We start from the raw sequence: 22,536 nt of genomic DNA, 5'->3' as shown, positions 1-22,536 counted from the left end.
CCTCCCCAGATGTCCATAATACCTGTTTATTGGTTCGCGGTCTCATCTGGAGCAAGACAACTTGCTGTCTGGGCAAGAGAAGAGCATGGAAATTGGCTTATGGCCAAACTCTGCTTCTGTAAACGTTAACAGTAGAGTTAATTTAAAACATTCAGCTCTGCAAATTTGAGCAGAGCTGCTGAAGATAGTGTGAACGTACTTGTTCACTGGAGCTATGTGAAATGCAGAAGCAGAACTGCACTCCCCGGGCAGCTGCATCACCTTTTACATAGACTCAACAAAGCTGTCACAAAAGATGTCAAGTTGCTAGTCTGTGCTGTTCCTGTGGGAGCCCCTACACTGCCAGACTTGCAGTTTCATGTATCTAGTCTTTCAGAGTGCAGGATTAGAGGTCATGCAGTTTCTATGAACTTTGCAGTTAAGCGCTTTGGAAGTAGCCATTTACATTCCTGTTGTTACTGGCTGTCCTGTCATGACCCCTTTGCTTTACCTAACTCTTCTTGTGAAAACTGATATAATTACACGTTTAGCTTTTGAGCCATACCTAGGTTATCTTCTGTCCTGGCCCCATTCTTACTGCACACTGGCCAACTTCCACTTCATTTGTTCTCTTTTTATTTATGTGGCCAAGGAAACTTTTATGCTTCATTTTAATTCCTTTCTGTAAAATCTGTTTATTTCAGTTTTTTATTTCAAAATTCTCAGTTTACTTCCTATCTTTCAAGACAGTGGGATTTTTTGCTCATCGGTTAATTCTTTGTACAGATATTGCTTACTGTGATTATAATCACTAAAGCTCCTTCACTTTTGCCAGCCTGCATATCAAAGACCTAGCAGGCTTTCTTAATAATGAAGAGCATTGCTCTGACGTTAGGGAGGGAGAGCAGGGAAGCAGGGAGGAAGGACTAGGGGAAACAGATTTCTCCAACAGGAAAGACCAAGGAGCCTTTTTTAGTTTTGGCATTATTTATGAATAATTATTTATGAATATTTATGAATATGCATAGGCTAGAGCAGGTAATTATTAAGAGAACAGGTATTGTTTCTGTTGATACTGGTTTATCTTTCATTCCTTATAATCTCAAAACTTTCATTGCTTTCGTTAAGTTTTAGAAGCACACAGAGTTGAGGATTGATTGCCAGAACATGAAATATATAGTGTTGTTTAATTATGTCATCCCCATTTAGATCACTGGGCACCTTCACAAACTGTCTTTTCCCCTTATAATCGGCAGTTAAACTGCAGATTCTTGCGGAGACAGCTGTATTTCAATACACCTGAAACAGCTGTAATAGTACAGTGATCTCTGGTCTTCCCTGGCCTGCGATGACATATTGTGGATCACATTATACTTTTCTCTCTGTCAGTATCTCTTCTGACTGTGTTAACTGTGTCCTGTAGTCTCAAGCAACACTGAAGTATGTAGAGGGTGATGTGTAACTATGAGCAATGCACTGAGGATAATTAACACATCTGTTTTATCTCTTATCTTTTAACTTTTTATGTCCTTTGCCTTATCTAGTGTTAACTCCTTATCCCTTATTTAGCTAGATAACTACGGAACATCTGTCTTCCAAAAGGCAAGAACATTAGAAGATGATGTTTAAGTTCCAAATAGAAGTAAAATAGCTATGTTTTTATTTTACAGGCGAGTTGGTCACTTCTTTGTAAATTAATAGAAATTTGTCCAAGTACTCTACAGAACGTAGCTCCTAAGGATGTTGGAAAGAACTGGGAAGTACTGGGTATTCACCAGTAAGTATATTGTATGCAAAGAGTCTTGCAGAATGCTTGGATATAATGACAGTATATATATGCAATGAAAGATAGTATATAAAGTTATTACATCAGCTTGTAAAAGCTTAAAGATTTTTGTGGGTTTCTTCAGCCTTGAGAAGAGAGCACTCATGCAAGCAGAGATCTGTATCAATATGTGTAAATACCTAATGGAAGAAATAAAGAAGATGGAGACTGACTCTTCTCATTGATGCCCAGTGACAGGACAAGAGGCAATAGGCACAAACTGAAATACAGGAAATTACATTTAAACATTAAACAAAAAAAAAACTTTTTTGACCGTGAGGTCGGTCAAACACTCAAACAGCTTGCCCAGAGAGGTTGTGAAATCTCAGTCCTTGGTCATATTCCTTGGGCCTGACTGGACGTGGCCCTGAGCAACCTGCTCTAATTGACCCTGCTTTGAGCAGGGATGTTGGATGAGATGATCTCCAGAGGCCCTTGACAATCTCAGCAATTCCATGATTATCAAGGTGTTATATTTTAATAGGCAGATGCAGTGTTGCATGGAGTTTCTTCTGTGCTTTCATTCCAAATATGGCGCATTATATCCACAAGTCTGAAAAGAGTGTAAATCCGCAGGAGGGTTCTTCATCACACCTAATTTTAGTTGTCTAAAAGTTAAATATTTAAATCGGTCTCCCCAACTACCTCTGAAGTCAGTGGACACAGTTACCTCCAGAGGATTATTCATTCCATCTATTTCATACTTTATCCTGAAACAGATTGCGATGTGGACATGCATGTCTCTCTCCACTGACCATGGAGGGTCCCAGAAAAACTACGTGATCTTTACCATAGCCTCCTCAGCGCCCACGTAGCGTGAGGCGTTCAACAGAACCTCCTTTTCAAACTGAGCCTTTGCCACAGGGAGTGAATGAGCAGATCAGATGCTAACGTTGCTGTATGCCATTCCTTCCCACTGCTAATTTTTTAGCCAGCTGTTTATGCCTGTCTGACATCTTGACAGTTTTCTTTGCTGAGGGGAAACTTGTTCTTGAGCAGGCTCCAAACGTTACTGTCAGTGCCAAAGACAGAGCGAGGCAGCTAAATTGTATCGCAAGTTCCTCGTAGGTGGGTGGAACAAGTACTGCAGTGCATCTTCACCATATTGAACACACGCTATATTTGTAGCCAGGCAGCAAACAGTTATGGTAGAGAAGAAAATGTCATTTTATTTACAAAAAATTTCTACTTTTGTTGTATGTTAAAAGTGTATATTTTAGGAGAACAGAAATCTTAAGCTAGAAATAAGCATTTTTTTTTTTCTCTCAGACATGAGCTGTCTTCACCACGTTATAGTCATGCTTACAAACAGTAGTTTGGTATTGATCTAGGTGTTCTTGACTGATAAGGTAGTAAATAATTTTAAAAAACACTGTCACTTTGAGGAGAAAGGAAGGAAATTCCCTCAGTGTATTTACTTTCTTTCTACAAGCTCAGAGAGGTTTCATCAGACATTTTGTAATCTGTTACGTTATACTCTCATATAGTAGAGGAGATTTAAATTTTTCACTTCCTCACTCTCGATTATGCTTGAAATGGCAGGACATATGCAAGGAATTTCCTCTTTATTTTATATGTGCCTTAGCATGTGATTGTTTACCCTGTAGTGTACTGAGCCAGCTGATGTCATTCATATATTGGCACTTCACCTTCTATAAAATGCTATATGCTGAAAGCAGATGCGATGCCCCCTCCCCACAAATGCCCCATCCCCCTAGCAGAGATGGTGAGTTATTCGTGGACAAAGGACAGAGATTTAATAGCTTCAGAGCATTGACCAACTCTAGTTTTTTCATCCCCAAAGGGTGTAAGGAATAAGCAGGTCAAAGCCACTGCTCCTTAGGGGGTGAAGAGGCAAAGGAATCTTGATCCAGTGGATAGTTCCTGTGAGTGTGTGCGTGCACACATGCACTCCTGCACCCACTCAATAAGGATTACATTATATTAGGAATGCTTAAAACTACAACACTTTAATCACAAGGTTAAAGCACATTGAAGGGTGTCTGTTTAGCTACTCTACCAACTTAATTAGCGTGATTTTTTAATTTCTTTGATTCATCACCCTGCTACTTAGTCCATGCATCTGAGCTGTGTGCTGGGCCAGGAATTTGCCTCAGGGCAAAGAACCCAAATGCCAGCGTCCATCCTTTTCTGCAGATGTGCGTATAATAAGTCCAAAGTGTGTATGCAGAAGGTTCAGTGAGGTATGTCTTCTTTATTTAAAAAAAAAAATTAACTGAATTTTATTTTCCTTTCTTAAAATCACCTCACATACAGCATTCTGCCTAACCCCTAGATTTGAGCAGCAGTTTTGTGGACATAAGCACTTAAGGATGCAAGGCATAGTTTATTTGAACAGATGATATGTCTTTTAATAGGCTGAAACAGTTAGGAAAAAATCAGCAATCTCCTGTCTTGCAAAAGATAAAGGATATTATATCTCCCATCCAACTTTGCCTCTTATGCGTACTTTGATCATCACAGCTACAACACTAGTGCTATAACAGAGGAGAGATTAAAAGTAGAAATATTATAGTAGGAAGACAAAAGAAATTGCACAGTGATACACAGTATGTTTATCAGAGCTGGAGAGTGCAATGTGGATGAAACTTGGAGTGCTGCTTTTTATTTTTTAAGAAAGGTCATGAATATGTATTAATTGCGAACTATTGCACAATCCATTTTTGTTTGATATTACCCATACAAAGACCCTTGCATTTGAAGATGCTAAGATTGCAAAGTTAAGTTTTCCAAAGTCATGAAAAAATGAAAATGAAGGTTTCTTGCCATCTTTTGAGTAAGCCTATGTATTTTTAGCTAGTTTGTAATTACATGATCATGTTTTTTCCCTACTTTGGGACCCGTGCTTCATTCACTGCCAAGCCAGTGCTCATTTATTTTCAGTGTTATCTTCATCATTCAGTGTGTGACCCGCTGCCTTATTTGCTGCACGTTATCCGTATGTTATCTGAAAACTGGCCTGTTAATTTTCTTCTCAGCTTTTCTCAGTGTTCATCAATATTGTCTAGACGTTAAAAGTAAGATTGATAAATTATACATCATTATTTTTATGAAGTATAAAAGTTGTTAACATATCAGCACTTATTTCATTAATAACTTGAAAAAACAAACTGAAAGAAAAGTTCGAGAAAATGAATCAAGAATAAAAACAAAAATGACTTTTAAAAGCTTTTGCTAATTTCTTTAAATATTTCTATTTTTTAAGTAAATGTTCGGTAAGATTTTGTAAATGTAACTATTTCTTTAGCCACAATGCCTTTTTCCTTTTTTTTTTTTTTATTTTAGGCAGATTCTTAAAATGCTTACAATCCACAAAGGAAATGTAGATCTCTCAGCCATAGGACTGAAAGCATTAAATCTACTCCTCGTGTCAGGTATTGAGTGTTTTACTTTCCTACTTTGTCTAAGCTTTTAAAACACAGAATTGTGGTGTAAAATGTGTGATTGTACATATTGGACCTGATTTTTCTCGGTCTTTTACTCTGTAAGGTCATTTGAACCTGTATATAAAGTTGAAACAGTACTCTTTTGCACCTCTTTAACCCAGGTAGAAATGATTCCCCAAACCGCAAGGCTGTGAAGAACGTGATCCGTTATTTATGCCAACTCGCTATTAACGTAGACACAAATGCAATAGTTAAATAAAATTAGTAAGGCCTTATTTTTTCTTACTGAAGTATAAACTTGGTGACATTCTGACTTATTTCTTTTAGTACTTGTTAGTACTTCTGAGAACACTAAATCATCTCTGCTATATCTCTGTTATTCTGCTCCTCAGAGACCAGATCTTACCAGGTGCTGAGAATGTTTTGCATAGTACTGAGTTTCTTGATATTCTGTTGAAATTAGAGGTAGTTTGATTCTAGGTAGCATATAGTTTAGCAAGATAATACTGTTAAAATAGGAATGTATTCCATTGACTTTTAACAGGCTTTGGAATAGACTTGACTTTAGGCAGTTGAAGCTAAGCTGGCTGTTGAAGCTTTTGCTACGGCAGCAGAGTGAGACAGTGACTTTCAGAGGACGGTTCATGCTATTTATTTGTCTATTTTATGAGAAGATGAATTACCTCTTGAACTAGCTTTCCTCTCCCTTTCAACTGTAGAGACCCTAGAGGACTAGCTTGGTATGCCTAACTTTATCAGCGGAAGCAGGGTAGTACAGGTCTCGTAAGACATTACACTGTGTAATAACAGTAGCAGCAAAATATGGCTCTCAGTAAGTGCCTGCAAGCAGCAGCTTCTTTCCTTTCATTGTCAGGCATCGTAAGGGTCCTAAGCTGTTGACTGGATATTCCATAATAGGTTGTTCCTGACTGCTGTTCTTCTCCACAGTGACTGAGTAACCAAACTCAAACTCTCCTTTCCACTGTCTTAAGGAAAATATTTTAAATTGTACCTTATCAGAACCCTCCTAGGTATTCTTTATTTCTGTTTTTCCATTAACTTTAATTATAGTCTAGCTGGAGCTGTCAGGCCAGTGAGAATGCAGGGTGGTTGCAGCATAGAAAGATCCTCTCTAAAAAAAACAGCTGCAGCTGAAACACTGGAGCAAGCATTATATTATTATATGTCATGGATGTAAGTTTGAAAAATTGTCATGAACGACAATGAAATTTTCTAGCCTACGCATGCTTTGATAATATTTTTTAAAATAAAAAATAATTTTTAAAGATAATATTAAAGAATTTGGAATCTTAATGGTTAAGTACAGTGTTTCACTATAAATGTTGAGAACGAATCACTGCATCATGTAATCTCTTCTGCTATGCAGATATAATTGCTTTCCTGCTCTTGGAGGATGAGGTGGATGTGTTTTCCTTGGTATTTAATGCCATGCAGACGTTCCCTAAAAATGAAGAGATCCAACAACATGGATGTAAAGCATTACACCAGCTTTTTGAGAAAGGTATTTGTATTTTGTAGTTATTCAGTAGGAAAAATGTGTAGATTGGGAGAGGACTGCAGATGTCTAACTGCCAAGAATGAATACTTGCATTCCAAATTCTGTTTTGCATATCTTGTTCTTCAAATGAGTTACCACAAAATAGGTTTTCCAAGTCATATCAGAAATTATTTAAATCAGAGCAGTGAATTATGCAATTTTAAAAATTCAAAATGTATCTGCATTTCTGTCTCTGGAGCCAGCCAGAAAGATGGGATTCAAAGCTAGTCAATAACACTGGAGCAGAGCAGTAACATTTTATTTCTACCCTTGAAAAAAAAGGTTATTAGTTGGAGACTGGTAAGTTTTAGTGTTTCCAATAAGGTGTAAGCAAGTCTAAGATCAACCAAAACATTCACAGTTTAGAAAAATGTATGATCCTGCTTTTGATCCTAACACTGTTGGAAGATACAAGTATCTTTCAACATACAATATTCCTGTATTTCTTCTGAATTGAATTTCTGCCAAGTTTCCAGGAACTGTGTGTGTGATGGGCAGAAATCCTGCTATAGCAGCCTTGCTTTGCGTTGTTTCAAAATAAATATTGAGAAATGCTAGCACTCCCAACAAGCCCACTGTCCTCCTTTGCTTCAAAGATAGCCTCCAGTTCTTCAGATTTGTTCTATCTGGCACCATTTTCTACTGCTTCTTTTCTAAGTCTTCCTCCCACACATCTATGCCTGGAATTGTCTTCTGCTTTGCTGCCCCTCTTCCACTCTGCCTAAATACTTTTGTCCTGCTGTATTTTCTCTTCAGTCTCCGCAAAGTTGTGAGCTTCTGAGACTTTCTGTGCATGCTTTTTACAGATCCGTAGGCTGTTCAGGATACAGACCTGCATACCTCCTCCTTGATGTCAATGCTAACCTAGCAAGTTCCTACGCTGCGCCTAGATATTTTTTCCTGACTGTAAACGACCTTCTCAGTTATACTAATGTGAATGTTCACCTAGCCGTATCATGAACCAGATTCAGGAAATGATTCTGCTTAAAAAATAAAAAATGTGGGGCTCCTTTTTAACCTGGATCATTTCCCTTATCTGGTTCACTGCACAGCTGCACAGACAGTTATTACAGCCCAAGTGACAGGGAGCAGGGATGAAAAAACCTTAAGCCATGGTTATGGTAAAGGTAAGATATTATTAAAGCATGACTGTAGTCTTTATGGAAAGAACTCTATACCGAAAGAAGTTGAAAAATGAAATTAAATCATGGAATATACAGAACAGAATTCCCTCAAATTATTTCCACTGTATGCTTAGCCTCTCAGTGAGGAATATCTGATGTTCATTCTGTGAAGAAGACCAAATTACATCTTTGTAAGTATCGGTTCACAAGGAAGCTTTTAGAAGTCAGAACTTGACTGCATAAAATGTAGGCTAGAGAAGGACTTTTACAGAGTAGCTCAGTTTTTAGTAAAAAGACTCTTAACTGTGGAAGGAGATATGTATGGATAGTACCTTACTTTCTGTGAAACATAGAAAATAAATATAAGGAGACTGTATGAAACAATTGTCTTGTCTTAGATGGTACCAGAATGTGAATTATTTCCTCAAAGCGTACTGTATCTCTCTCGCTTTTCAATTTAGTTCCAGAAGAGCAGCTGACTGAATTTGTTGAAAGCAAAGATCATATGATCATATTGAAAGTATTTAAAGAGTTTCCAGAGAAAGAAGAGGTGATTCTTCCTGCACTTTATTCATTACATTCCTTAGCTGGTCCATGTAAGTGCATTATTGGAAGTCATTTTCAATTGCTCACTTCCCATAGCTCACGTCAGCTTACTCAGTCTGTGATATTCTGTGATTATAAAAAAAATTTCCAAGCCTCTCTAAAGATAAGCTGTAGGCAATGCTGCAAAATGTAGAGATACGTTTTGACAGAGGGAGGAGCCTTGCTATGACACTAGTTGGGTGTGGCAGACAAACCCCCTGCCTGTTTCCTTTGGGAAGTACTGATTTGCAATTTTTCATGGGAAATTTTCATATTCTGCCATTCTGATGAGGATGAAATCTGTCATAAAATACAGAGAGAGAGACTTTCTTCTGCCTCAAAGTGTTATGTGACTTAAGATCTTCATCATGGGTATTGAGGTCAAAGTTCAAATCCCTGCTCTGCATTTTGGGAGTTTTTTGGCTTGAAAAAGGCAAAAAAAAAAGAGGTAAAGGGTATTGTTGGCAGAGGCTGTCCCACGAGGGGAAAACAGTCCATACAAATCCAATGGCTAGGACTAAGAGAAGGTGTCTGGACTCAGACACCCCTCTATGTTAATTTAGTGGTGGCTGCAAGGAGAAGGGCATTGACAGCATTGCACGCATTACAGAGCCTCATGATGTCCTCACATCTTGTCCGGTAAGACTGGAAGAACACCTCTTCATTATGTCTCATCTTCTGATAACAGTGGTCCTTAGTCAGGTCCTGAGATATGTCCTGGATGATTTGTGTCAATTTGTTAACTTGCTATGGAACCTTGTTAACTTAGAGGCATCTGTTGTCAGCTTCCTGCTGGAAGCCTTAATTTCGGCAAGCAGAATCCTGCTCTCCTCCTCTTCTGAGATACACGTTGTTGTAACTGCTCTTGGCAGAGGTGAATCCTCATAAAGCCTGGCTCGTACATCCTGTCAACTCCATAGGAACCATGCTGGCCCAGTTCATGCCACAAAACGAACTGAACTGCAATTTCCCACTTTTCATCGGACTCAAAGCTTTTGGTCTCTCTTTCTCAGACTTCCAGCTGTGCCAGTTTGTGTTAAACAAATAGTCCTCAAGCCAGAAATAAATTGACCTTAGCCCTTAGAAGATGCTGCCATTTTCTGAGGAAAAGGATGCCAGATCTTAAATGCTTTTTTAGAAAGTAGTTGTGCCACAGCTCCAGGAGGAGGAGGACATGACAAAGACGCCATTCCTTCGTTGGGGCCAGGATTTTTTTCAAAGATATGTTGGGTTCATATTTTGTACTATACCCTGGGTGGACATACACAAGGATTTTATTAACTGTATTTTTAACTACCACGATGCTGTTTTGTCTTAAATTACTGTGTGCAGGGTCTCGGAGCTCAGCAGGAAATGATGCATTCTGTCTTTTTACGAGTTCCTGTGGATGTTCTGTTGTATCTAGCTTGCACAGTAAGAAGTAAATATAGAATTTGTAACGACTTGCAGGATACTGCAGGAGCATTAGATGAACGTTTCTGTACCCTCTCTACACAATGGACATATGGCAGACCTAATTTGAGCCAGAACAATAACTTGCTAACTTGCCCCCTCAAAAATTAGGAAAACTCAGAGAAGCAAACGTAGTTAAAACAAATAAATGGAGGTCAGCATGTCTGATTTTTTTCTTAGCTGTATGCCTCAGGAATATTACTGAAATGCTTGATTTACTGAAGTATGACTAGAATACTTGAAATATTTACTTTATCGCAATGATGTAATAACACCATTTATAAGATCTAATTAATATTTGTAAAACAATTTGCTCACCATTGAGAAAAATACTACATAAGAATGATTTGTGAGGAGGTTCATGAATGTCTTCTATGGCAGTACTGAGAAAAAATGTCACCTTTCATACAAGTTTCAAAGGTAAAACTGAAACATAGGCCCAGTTTTCTAAATAAATGCGTATAAATAAATCATATATTAGAACCCAGTCACCATGTATTTTTTCATAACTGCAGTTTTTGTTTCTGTTTCTTTCTTTAGCCAGCAATGTTGAAGTGCTCATGTCTGGAAATGTTCGCTGCTACAATGTTGTAGTGGAAATGATGAAAAGTTTCCCCAGTAGTGAAGCAGTTCAGGAAGTGAGTTGCTGTTTGTTGCATAAGCTTACGCTGGGTAAGTTCACAGAGGTTTTTATAGTCGGCGTACTTTAACTGTACAGGAGTTAAGAGTTACTGGTAACAGGTTAATGGCAACAAGAGAATTACTATTCCAGTTAATTGTCAGTGTAATTTAGAGCTCCTTGTTTCTAATGGTGTAAACATATTGAGGCATCACTTGGCCACACTCGATATGGAATGTTTTTGTGTAAAGCAGTAGTATCAATGGCAGAAGCTGCCATAAGAGTCTAGAGTGCATAAAATAAGAGAAAAAAAAACAGATAAGAGAAGCATAAGATTAGAATGGGAGACTGTACTGATCAGCAAAGCTTGCTTTCTAAAGTTACTGTAGAATGGAAGAAAATTCCTTCTGGGAACTTCTTTTTTGAAGTGGTAATGCTGAATGTGTGAGAAGCAGTTGGTGCTGCAGAATTATCTGGGAGAAGGTGTTCTCCAAGGCTGTGTTTTTGCTCCTTGTGATGCGTTTACCTTCAAAGACCTACACTGCATTTCTACCCAGTGATGAGGCTTATCTTGGGGCCCCCTGTGCTGTAGCAGTGAAAGGACCACTGGTTCCTGGGCTTCCCTTGACTTGGGCAAAAGGATTTGGACCGTCTGGGCTGACATGGGCTAGCGTAACATCAAGAGAAATGGTGGCAGTGTCAAATACAACTTTGTTGTGCCTCTTCACTGCTCTGTGCTGTGTCTTGCTAGTATAGTAAGATGATCTGGGCAGTTGCCAAGGACCACATTAAAGGAAGTGCAGGCAGAAATAAATATTTTTTCTTTTCCTGCTGCACACAAAAAGACGATAAGTAGCAGCCAGAGCAGCCCACGCTCCATGACAGGTTCTTCTTCAGGGAATCTGCCGAGGCCCGTTAGTCATGAGTTAGTCTTCCGAACTCTCGTAGATGGTGGCCTGAAGCTGCTGTAGATGCTAGTACCGATGCATGACTCTGCATAATCAAATCAGTCCCATCCTGTCACCATCTGTTTCCCCTTCTTCATGCGAATGTTGTAGAGGCTACAGGTCAAACTTCAGTACAACCTAGAGCAGCTTCCAGTTCCCATTCAGAAAGCCGGATAAATATTTCAAGAAAATATGGTGACTGCTGAGGTGCAGGGTTGCAGGGTTTTTTGGCAAGAGGTGATGTTACCCATGAATGGTTTCATGAGCAAGGTCAACTGAAGGTTGGGCAGGGTTACTTAGCACTTGTGCACTTGTGAGGGGACACAGCAATTCTGCTGACATGCCTGGATCTTGTCCTACACGCACACCAGCCTGATTCATGGCCTTAGTCAGGCTGGGCAGCGGAATATGCATTTGTCATACATGTTTACTGACCAGCAACCACTAGTGGCAGTAAAGCAGCCACAAGATCTGTTTCTTTTTTCGGCATAACAGATAAAGAACTTGATGAAGCTTTTTAGAAGGGGGTATGGAAAGAGGAAAGAGACTGTATATGCTGTCCTCAGCACCACACAGATAGGGAAACAGGTGTGAAATTGCAATGAACTCCTTCCTGTCAATCATATGAGTGGCATAGTCTGGAAGATTTCCATGGAGCCAGCGTGGCTGCTCAAATTATTCTGATAACCAGTGTCTTCCTAAACCTGAATTAACTGGTGGTGAAATGGTAAAGTCAGCGCCTGCTGGTGTGTAGACGCTAGTCATGTGTACTTGCTAATTTGGTAATGACTATCCTAGATTTGACTGTCATCAGAATTTTCGCTGACTGATAACTGTTTGACCAGCCATGTATCCGGCATAATTACTCATCACATGGTCTAAGAATCTTAGTTTCTGTGAGATAAGTAACCTGTTTACACAAACATATAATTTCCAGCAAAATACAGCGAGAAACAGTGATGCTGCTAACATGACCACACTTACTACAGGGTAAGGAAGAAAAGATTATCTCCAGTTGCATTTTTAATGGTGTTAAGGCCAATACTTTAGAAGAATGATGAATCTGGAAAGCACTTGCCTTAAAGGATGTTCTTAGTGCTCTGCTGAGTTGGCCTAATAGGACTAAATGCTAAAACTTTGGGAGAGGTACTTATCTCCCAGTGAAAGACCTAAACGTTCAATGTAGTCAGCACCTGGAAGGCTCACGAAAATGAGATTAGCTTTTCTCATGCATGAAATTGTATTTTTGATGCGCGAATATAATAGACTTTAGACTTCTTAATTTCTCACCTTATCTGGAGGTTTTGAGAAACACTGATAACAGATTTCAGTTTGACCTTTCATTTCGCTAATGTGATTATCACTTTTACTAATTAAGAATTAAGCAAAATTGAATATCAAAATAGAAAATGTAACTATCAGACTATATTTTACAAAGTGAGTGCTGCAGTATTATTTTATGCATGACATTTGTTCTCGTAACAAATGGGGAAGTTACTCTTATTTGCTTGCTTTTTGCAATATTCCTTATATTTAACCTACAGTATAAAATACTGTACAGATTATGTTAAAAATTGTGCTTTAAATCTATTTATCATTAAAAGGTAATTCTTTCTGCCCATGCAAAATGTATGTACTTCACATTTATAGTGCTGACCTTGATCTGTTCAGTGAGGAGCACAAAAGCAGAAGGCAAAACAGGGTTAAACCACTTCCTTGATAGGATCAGTCAAATCCTTGCAGGATTCAAGATCAGAACTCCATTTGCTTCCTGGCAGGAAGTGTGCAGATGATATGCTGACTGTATCCTTGTTATTTTCATAGCAAGTGAGCACTTTATTTTGCACTAAACCTCCATCTTCTGTACCTGGTTTAAGGAACAGTAGTATTATAAGTGGGTCATCTGAGGGTGGATAGTCTCTCTCTTGAGAGGCTTCAGGGAAATAAAAAGGATTCTCCAGGGTTCTTTAGCATATATTAGGGAAAACAGAAACCAGAAAACCTAGATCCCCGTTGTTTTTTTTTTCTTGACGTCTTTTTTCCACAAATAGAATATTGCTGTAATAACAAATCTAATGTTCGCTACAGGTAAAGTTTGTGCGTTGTGTGCTGAGAAATTTATATTCGTAAGATAAGTGTATAAAGGTCAAGATACATGTTTATATTAATTTAATATTTTCATCTATTTTCAGGAAATTTTTTCAACATCCTGGTATTGCATAAGGTTCCAGAGGTCATTGTGAGGGCTGTTAAAACATATTCTGAAAATGCAAAGTTACAGGCTGCAGGTCTCGCTTGTTTAGCTCTTCTCAGTGAGTAATTTACTTTATTAATAAATGGGCAGATGAATGTTCTCGTACTGGTGATTTCCTGCATGCTTACCATTTGTTGTTTTACTGTGGCCTGCTTGTGTTCATGCCACATACCCAAGATCATCTTCACGGTGTTCAAAGTTGGTGCGTTATGTTGATGGATCGTAACAAAGCAACCTGTTTGTTTGTAGGCAAATATTGAATAATCCTTCCTTAATATAAACTCTCTGGAGACAGCAATGCTACTTTAATGCTGGGATTGCCAGCTATGACAGTACTCATTATCCTGTGGCAGGATGCTTGTGTTTGAGTTCTGTAATCAATTTTAAGGTTTAAACTTTTCCTTGCGTACCCTCCAGGCACGATTTTGAAAAAAAAGTTAGTTAGTGGCAAAAAGCAGAAGACCTGATTGTCTCAGAGTCTGGGTAATTGCTTTATACTGAAGTCAGTAGAAGTGTTATGTAGGGTTCCCAGAAATAGCAGATATCAGAAATTGGCGTATATCCTGGGAAACTTCAGATACCACGTTAGTGTTGATACCTTACTTTTTTCTTAAGTGCCAAAGATCACAAGTATGAAATGATTTCTTCTGAATTACTGCACTTTCTGGGGCCAAATACCTCTCTCTTAGCAACCGCAGTTTGCATTTCTTGTTTAATGGCACTGCTTCAGAGTGAAGATGGCGCTGTAATGAGTGATTAGGTGTAAATGATCCACAGTTTTATTTTTCTGTCTATGAAATTCTGTATGTAAATACACAACAACAAAAGTATGTGCAGGCCTTTTCAGAGGGTAAGTATTGACCGATCTGTGATTACCTACCTAATTTACTACACTGTAATGGGAGTTTTAAAATTCCTTCATAACCTTGAAGAAATTATTCAAATCTGTCACAGAGTTTATATGAAAAGGCTTCTCCCTTCCCAGAAAAGACTAATTCACACCACGTTTGTTTTATGAAACAGTCTTCAGCTGACTTTCTCACATAGGCAGTGTGATCATCTCCGTGACCAGGGGAAGGTTAAATCTTAAGGGTTTCATTTGCACATTAAGAATTTATTGTAAATATTTTATATTTCAAGCTGAAACAATATTCTTAAGCCGAGACTTAGAGGAAAAAAAAGAAGAGGAGGAGGACGAAAAATTATGCTGGTTGGAAGCCTGTTACAAAGCATTAGAACAGCACCGGAAAAGCACAGATGTACTGGTGAGAATATCTCCGTGATGTGGATGTGGGAAGATTACAGTATGTCTTAAAAAAATTTTAGCAACATAATTTTCTCTCAAATGTCTTCATACAGACAAGGCTGGATTAGATTTAGAATGAATTTTTGTCATTCCCACCTTTGTTCACCTGCACTGGTTTCAGTTCCTGCAAGCTCTGGATCAAGTGTATTTAGTTAGTTAAGATGAGACTTATTACCTGCAACTTTGGCCATCTATGAGTTTCTTGTCTACTCAGCCCTCTGTATAGAGCAGCAAAACACAGGCCAATCCACGAAAGAATTAATCTCAGCCTAAAATAGGTATCAAAATGAAAATCAAATAATGAGAATGTGGCACATGCTCATAACTCAGGCCTATCCCAGATATAAAGAATATGACACTCTGCAGCTCGCTCTATTCCTGCATGAAGCAATTTGAGTAATTGTGATGGAATCAGAATTTTGAATCTGTTTGGATTTTTGTACCCCTGTCATGGACTGAAAAACAGTGAAACTATTTAAAACTTTTTAAAAATATTTTTGATATTCTAAAGGTGTATTTTTTAAATCCTTTTATTTCCTCTTGTTTTAAAGGAAGCTGCATGTTGGGCTTTGAAAAATCTGTTTCTCTATCAACAGAACCTTCATGAGAAGATTGGAGATGGAGATAATCAGTCAGTATTAATACTTTGAACTGTATTTTTAGAATGAGAAAAAAAATGGAAGCCTATTATTAGGCCATGTGGGGTCTCGTGTTTCAGTTATTTTTATTTCTTTTTCTTCTTTTCTAATACATCAAGAAGGGCATGGCCATCAACAACACTTACAAAAGTATCTTCCTTGAAAAGCATGCTAACCATGAGTCAGGCAAAATTCTGAGTGTTTTAATACGGAGTCGGGATGCAGTCTAATAGGTACAGTTCACAAAGAGTTTCCATCTGCAACAAGGATAGGATGTAAAAGTAGGGAAAATCGTGACGATTAAGACATCTAGTAGGATGTATGAAAAAGCAATGCTTATTTCCCCACAATTCAGATGGCAGGGTATAGTAGGAGGAGTGCTGCCTCACCAGGGAGAAACTAGACATGAATAAAACAGTTTCATTTCACTTGAACTCTTCCTCAGAGCTTAATAACTCTGTTCTGTACACTTTTCTGGACCTCGAGTCACTCAGGAGGCCTGATTCCGAGTGGATTCAGTGAGACTGGGAACAGGCTAATATGCATAGTTTGCGAAGGACTTTCTGTCATCTCTTGCTATGGAAAAATGCTAGAAGCCAAGTACAACCATCTGAAAATTTAACTGGGTTGCTTATTTAATTATGTCAGTACCTTTTTAGGAAACTGAACTATTGTTATGAAGTAACTGCCATCATATGGTCACTCTGCAGTGATTTGTTTCTTTTTATGCAAGGTTCCCAATAGACAGAGAAGTGATGCTGTCCATGTTGATGCATTCCTCTTCAAAAGAAGTGTTTCAGGCAGCTGCTAGTACTTTAGCAATTTTGTCACAACAAAATGGTAAGGGAATTTATCTATCTTTGCTTTCCAATTCAGCAGAAAATTATTGCTGTAGTATTGGAGAATATTAAAAGTATGCTGTTGTATGAGCACAGTATTGCCTATGATTAAAATATTATGCACAGTTGTATTTAATGAGAAGTCTGTTCCTTGCTCTGAAGAAGGTGTTGTTAGCAAGTATCAAAGAGAGTATCTGGAGGTTAAGAGCTCTTTGCCAGCTCATATGTCGCAATTGCCATTTTTTGAGCAGGAGACATGAAAAGAGAGTGTTCTCTTTATATGCTTATTTAAATATTTATCATTATGTTTGACTTTTATCAAGAGCAGAATTTGTTGAAACTCGCACGAGTGAGGATTACAGCCTGACAAATATTATTTTCTTGCTTAACAAAGGAGGTTTGAGCAGTTCTGTTGACTTTAGTGGATCAAAGCATGTGTAGAAAAGTTAAGCATGTGCACAACAGTTTTCAAGATTGCTTTAGTCCTGATTGTGTCCCTAACCTGATTTCCTAACTTTTTTCAGTTTGCACACCCCTCAAAGTTTTTCAGTGGCGACGTGGACCCTCGTGTAGACTATTCAAACCTACTGACAGTTGGCCTTCTTTTCTTAAATACCTTTCCCAGAGGCCCTTGAAATGGTTATGGACCTCAAGTGGTTTGTAGACTGCAAATTGAAAACCACTGGCTAGAAGATGTAAGGCTAGCAGTTAAATACCATCCTTTGGGTGAGAAAGCATTATCTTATCACTAGGTTACCGGGCCATCCAAGTACATAAAACCAAACAATGAAGTTACAGTTATTTGTGAGGAAAAAAAGTACCTATATGAAGAAGCAGATCTCATAAATATATGCGTACTGTGATAATATATTATACCAGGTACTTCTATAACAACATTTAGATTGACTGCTAATGAATGTAAGGACTGGAATTTCAAAAAGAAACTGACAAGCGGGCATCGATTCCCATTGGAAGTCCAAAGCAAATTTTTATTTTGTCTTGTTTTCTTCCTTTGTCTTGTCATCTTTTTTTTAGTGAATGTTGTTACACCACAAACAATAGGCATAAAGAAGCATAGTCAAACCCTCTGACAGGATATAATATTGCTTGAATAGCCATTTGAAATGGATCTACTGAATTGGGAAAGACGAGAATTGGCAGTAGTTACCATGATAACATAAAATATTTGTAGAGTGTTCTGAGCTCTGTTGGTTACAGTTATAGCTGCAACCTGTGCTACGGCTTGGGTGTTTGAATTAAAATGAAATAGGTGATAGGTTTTTGAAAGTTATAAAATTCTAGCTATCCTACATGAGCACAGAGTGCAATTCAGAAAAAAATTTTAAGAATAAAATATTTAAAAAAATGAAAGAGAGCAGTACATTTGCCTTCCTTTAAGTTAACTTTGTGTAAGTAAAAACACTAGATGCATTTAAACTTACAAGACACTTTGAGGTTTATAATGCTTTTGGTTAAACACATATACAAACACAAGTCAACTTTGGCTGAAACCATTTCCCGTTCTAGTTTACAGTTTCCTTTCATAACATGTATGTTAGGTGAAGAAAGAATCAAAAAACGGAAAAGAAATTAGTAGTTCTGTTGTTTTGGAGAACAGAGGTAAAGTGGAAAAACTACAGCAAATTTTTGTAGATTGTTGGGCCAATGTTATAAATATATGTGCGTGTGTGTGTGTGTGTGTGTGTATTTATACATATGTATTTTAGCTTATATGATCCTTGCTATTTTGTGTTGCAGTAAATATTAGGAAGACGCTTTTGGCTAAGGGAATACACATGAATGTTTTGGACATAATGAGGAAACATCCGCATTCTCCTGAGGTGGCTGAAAGTTCCTGCAGAATACTGAATCATGTTTTTGAAGGAAGGTAACATACACTTAAAAATATGTGACTTCTTTCAAAGTGAAAGCGTGTGAGATTCAGAGCTGTAATAGTCAATGTAAATTATTGACCATTTCACTTAAGTTAAAATTGATCCCAGGCTGATGGCCCTGTTCAAGCCACTGAATTTTGTAAGCCCTGTAGTCAAATGCCCAGATGGATATGTGGAGGGAGCTCTGTGTTCTGCCATTTGTGATTCTTGAGCAATGAGGTTTGAATAGACCATCTGGCCCCTCCTGTTAGCCCCACTGAATTCCACTTAGAGCTAAGCAATTTTCCCCAGTATTAATGCCAGTTGTTAAAATAACGTTGTGTTACTATTGCTTTTGTATTGGCTTTTGCAGATATTCTAGCAAATGAATGGAAAACTAACTTGTGATTCGTACCAGTATACCAGATACCAGTATACAAGCTGGAAGTGTGATTCCAAATCTCTTGCCAAGTTTCGCTAGTCTTCTCCCGAAGGCCTGTGTATATGCTAAGCTGCTTGTGAAAAAATGATAGACTCAAGATTTAGTCCCAGAAATTTTTAGAAATAATTTTATGTTATAATGAAGAAACTCTCAAAGCTTCTATAGACATGTTCGCAGGCATAAAAATATTATAAAATGAAAGAAGAACGTCACCTTAAAAGTAAATTAGTGGCCTTTGGCTACTGATTGCTAGGAAAGCTGTTGGCATTGAGCTGCATTATTTTAGCTTCCTTCTTTTTCTTTGAGATTAGAACCTAATGTGACTGGTATTTTTGTTTATTCTGTCCATATCTGTCAATTCATCATTATTTTGTGACCATTGTAAAGCAGTAAGTTAAGGATCTTTTCATGTATCTGTAATAGGATCAAAGTGAAAGATATAATCCACTGTTCAAGTACCCAGAATTAAATAGTATGCTCTCTGTGTATTACTGTTTTGGATTGAGTTGAAGATTTACTTCTCAGTGGTTTAAAATGGAAGTAATTACATATACTGCGGTGATGGAGGGGCATGAGAATAAAATATTTGCTATGAAGAGGGAAATTACCATAATTTAATTTATATTTCATAGCTAAAATCGAATTTACAGTGTTCTAAAGGGGTATCACAAAGTGCTCATTAAGAAAGCAAACCTATGTAAAATTTAGAAATTCTTTTTTTTTTTCCTAAATAATATTTTCAGTTTCCCTCATCTGGATATAATGACAGTAGCTGCATCAGAAGTTGTAAAAGCCATGAAGAAACATGAAAAATCGCTCTCTGTACAACTAGAAGCACTTCGAGTCCTTTTACACTTTATGACACCTGGTGAGTCATCTGAAAACATATCATACACTAAATCAGAGAACATAATTTTATAGCTGAGTTTTAGTCCTTCTTACTTCATCAGAGAGTCTTTTGTGGTACTTTGGAAAATTAACTGAAGTTCTGTGTTTAACACAGAGCTTCTATAACTCAAATTTTTTTCAGAACAACTTTTTGCAAGTGTCTGTTATGAGTTTTAGTTGAATAATTACCAAACCAGTAACTTCGAAACCAGTAACTTGACTAACATGCAGAACAATTTCAGGTTTTCAATTTCCTTCTGTTCTTTGAGTTATAATCATAATAATTTCTAATTCTTACAATGAACAGGAGAATTAAGACTTGATATGTATATTTTAACATGCATGCAAGGTTTTTTTTGCCAAAATCCTAGAGGTGAGGTCCTTCTACAGTGTAATGAAACAAAAAGCACAAAAATTTGAAGGGGAAAAAAAAGTCATGAGAAAAATAGTAATCAGAATGAAAGCTGACGTGACTTTCAAACGATCTCTACATACTACTATCTGTAGTGCCACTTGCCTACAAGCAAGTTAAATCTGAAAGACCGTTCTGTGTTCTTTTATGTGTACTTGCCTTCCACTTATGTCATGTGTGGATAAAAGTTGGCCTCTGATGTGCTGCCAAGGAAAAAAGGGCAATTAGTATATGGCTCCTTTACAGTATCTCCTTTTCAGAAGGAAGGGGCATTCTGAAGTAGGTATCAGAACACCAAGAAACCCTGTAGCTCAAGACAATAATTTATTGCAAGTGTACCTTAGGCAAAATTCTTTGGCACGATTTTACGTTTTCACAGTATGCAGTGAGCAAACGTATGGTGAAATCATCATTTCAAACACAGTGTACTCACGCTGCAGTGTAAATCTGGAGGGAGTCCAGTCCGTTACTACAGTGTTTTGAAGATGTCTTAAGATCAGAAGTAGGTCTTCTGAGTCATTTATGAAAATCTGTGTGTTAGTTTGATTATAATACTGGGTTAATAGTGCGAATACTAAATCTGCTCTTCTGAAGAAGCCTGTTTTTCGTTGTTTCAGGTACAAAGAACGAACGCCAGAATGGTTCTTCCAGAGATGTGGGCGATGCTGCTTTTGCACTTACATTAAAAGTCATTAAAAGTCAATGTTTGTTGGAGGGAACTCATGCATTGGTGCTTGATGCTTTGAACAGGGTATAGTTAAAACTTTATCCTAATAAATTTTGTCACTGTTTAACACTTGCAGTGATTTATAACTTCCACAGTGATTTTGCTGTTGTTCTGGGAGAGTTAATCTTAGCTGAACCCTGCAGTTTCATTTATTATTTGGCATTTCTTTTTTTACTTTCAGCTCTGGAATATACTAGATCATCTTTTATACAGTGATTCTAGAGGATATTTATGAAAACGATGCCAGATTTTTTCCGAGTGTACAGTGTATTTTTCATTTTTTTATGGACTAGTTTATTCAAGAAAGGTATCCTCATACCTTTGCCTCAACTATACATTGAACTGAGTGGTTCCTTAATACAGCTTTCGTGCATACATATTTCTCTACTTTCAATAGAACAGTATTTCTCAGTTGTTTCCATTCCTTGTACTATTCAATTCCATATGAATTTCCAGCCGTGGAAAAGAGAATGATCATAGTGCCTTGAGGAGGAATCTGGCGTACTTTAACATCAAGGAGAAGGGCAAAAAATGAACGTATTGTGATGAAAAAGGAGGGAAGGAATAAGGAAAGAGATGGATATGACTTCACTGAAATACCATTGCAGCTTTGCCAGATGGTGTGGTACCCACATCCCCTTTTCAGACCTAGACCTCATCTAGGTTTTCTCCATCTAGAAATGGGGAAAATTGGGAAAAATATTCACAAATAAGCTATTGAGTTGCTGTATGACTAGCTAAATAAAGAAATACTTTTAAAATCTTGGGAAGGGGGCTTAATAGGTATGTTGCTTCTGCCTCTCCCCCAAAGGCATACCCCACTACCCGTATGAGGCGGGCTCCTGAGCTGGTAGAGAGGAAACTTTTTCAGTAGTCACTGTGGTTTTGGGCCACTTGCCCAGTCCTCAGAGAACCCCATTTTTGTTCAGTTTCTTGAACCACGAAAGAAGTGCATTTTCTCACTTTCTTTTTGCTAGCAAAATGATGTGAACTTGTGAATGGTTTTAGTGAAACTTTAAGAAAAAAGAAATCACACTGTCTGGTGGAACAGTAGCCAGGGAATATTTCAGGATCAAAGGTGAAAAACTGGGGAGGTTATGAGCAACTGGAACTGGGGGTTGAGAAGGAAACCTGTATGAAATTGTAATTATTGTGATTTATTGTATTATTACATCAGCTGTAATTTTACATACTTTAGGAACAGCAGACACGCAAGTCTCCTGTTGCGATTGTAGCAGGGTAAACTGTTGGTCTGATTTTATATTGATTTCTCTGTTAGTTTATTGGAAACCCCAGTATTCAGAAGTGTGGACTGAAACTACTTACTTCTGTTGCTGAGTGCACTGGTGCTCTAGAAATTTTAACCCAGCAAGGAGCTACTGACACTGTGCTTCACACCCTGCAGATGTATCCAGATGAACAAGGTACAGAAGATAGTTTGTTACTTGAATGTGAATGATGTGAATGTGAATGATAATAGGAGGGGCTGACCCACCCTCAGAGCAGTACCTACCTCTTACGCTCTTTAGTAGTGAACGTGCTGTAGGTTACGTGGCCAAAAGAGGCTGCAGTACTGCATAGTCGCTAGATTCATCCACTTTGTACTTATGTCTGGTCCTGTCATAGTTTATGCGAATAACTTTCTGGAATATTAGCAATA

At 37.8% G+C, this 22,536-nt stretch overlaps 1 protein-coding gene across 6 annotated transcripts in view; it reads left to right on the top strand.

Annotated features, from left to right (window-relative positions):
* Positions 1 to 22,536, top strand: part of LRRK2 (leucine rich repeat kinase 2) — a 68,072-nt gene that overhangs the window by 3,455 nt on the left and 42,081 nt on the right. For 5 of the 6 annotated variants that reach the window (XM_068930742.1, XM_068930761.1, XM_068930736.1 and 2 more), the window contains exons 3-15: positions 1,650 to 1,756; positions 5,111 to 5,199; positions 6,599 to 6,733; positions 8,355 to 8,489; positions 10,471 to 10,602; positions 13,689 to 13,808; positions 14,891 to 15,015; positions 15,608 to 15,687; positions 16,428 to 16,534; positions 18,292 to 18,421; positions 19,593 to 19,717; positions 20,767 to 20,900; positions 22,156 to 22,300. In XM_068930742.1, the coding sequence (XP_068786843.1) occupies positions 1,650 to 1,756; positions 5,111 to 5,199; positions 6,599 to 6,733; positions 8,355 to 8,489; positions 10,471 to 10,602; positions 13,689 to 13,808; positions 14,891 to 15,015; positions 15,608 to 15,687; positions 16,428 to 16,534; positions 18,292 to 18,421; positions 19,593 to 19,717; positions 20,767 to 20,900; positions 22,156 to 22,300 (1,564 nt within the window). The remainder of the gene's footprint in view (positions 1 to 1,649; positions 1,757 to 5,110; positions 5,200 to 6,598; positions 6,734 to 8,354; positions 8,490 to 10,470; positions 10,603 to 13,688; positions 13,809 to 14,890; positions 15,016 to 15,607; positions 15,688 to 16,427; positions 16,535 to 18,291; positions 18,422 to 19,592; positions 19,718 to 20,766; positions 20,901 to 22,155; positions 22,301 to 22,536) is intronic. The other variant, XM_068930771.1, reaches the window with a different exon arrangement.

The sequence above is a fragment of the Struthio camelus genome, chromosome 1 (assembly GCF_040807025.1).
Source record: "Struthio camelus isolate bStrCam1 chromosome 1, bStrCam1.hap1, whole genome shotgun sequence".
Classification (NCBI taxonomy): domain Eukaryota; kingdom Metazoa; phylum Chordata; class Aves; order Struthioniformes; family Struthionidae; genus Struthio; species Struthio camelus.
Note: the sequence above shows the minus strand (reverse complement) of the source record. Positions and strands in the feature narration are given on the sequence as shown.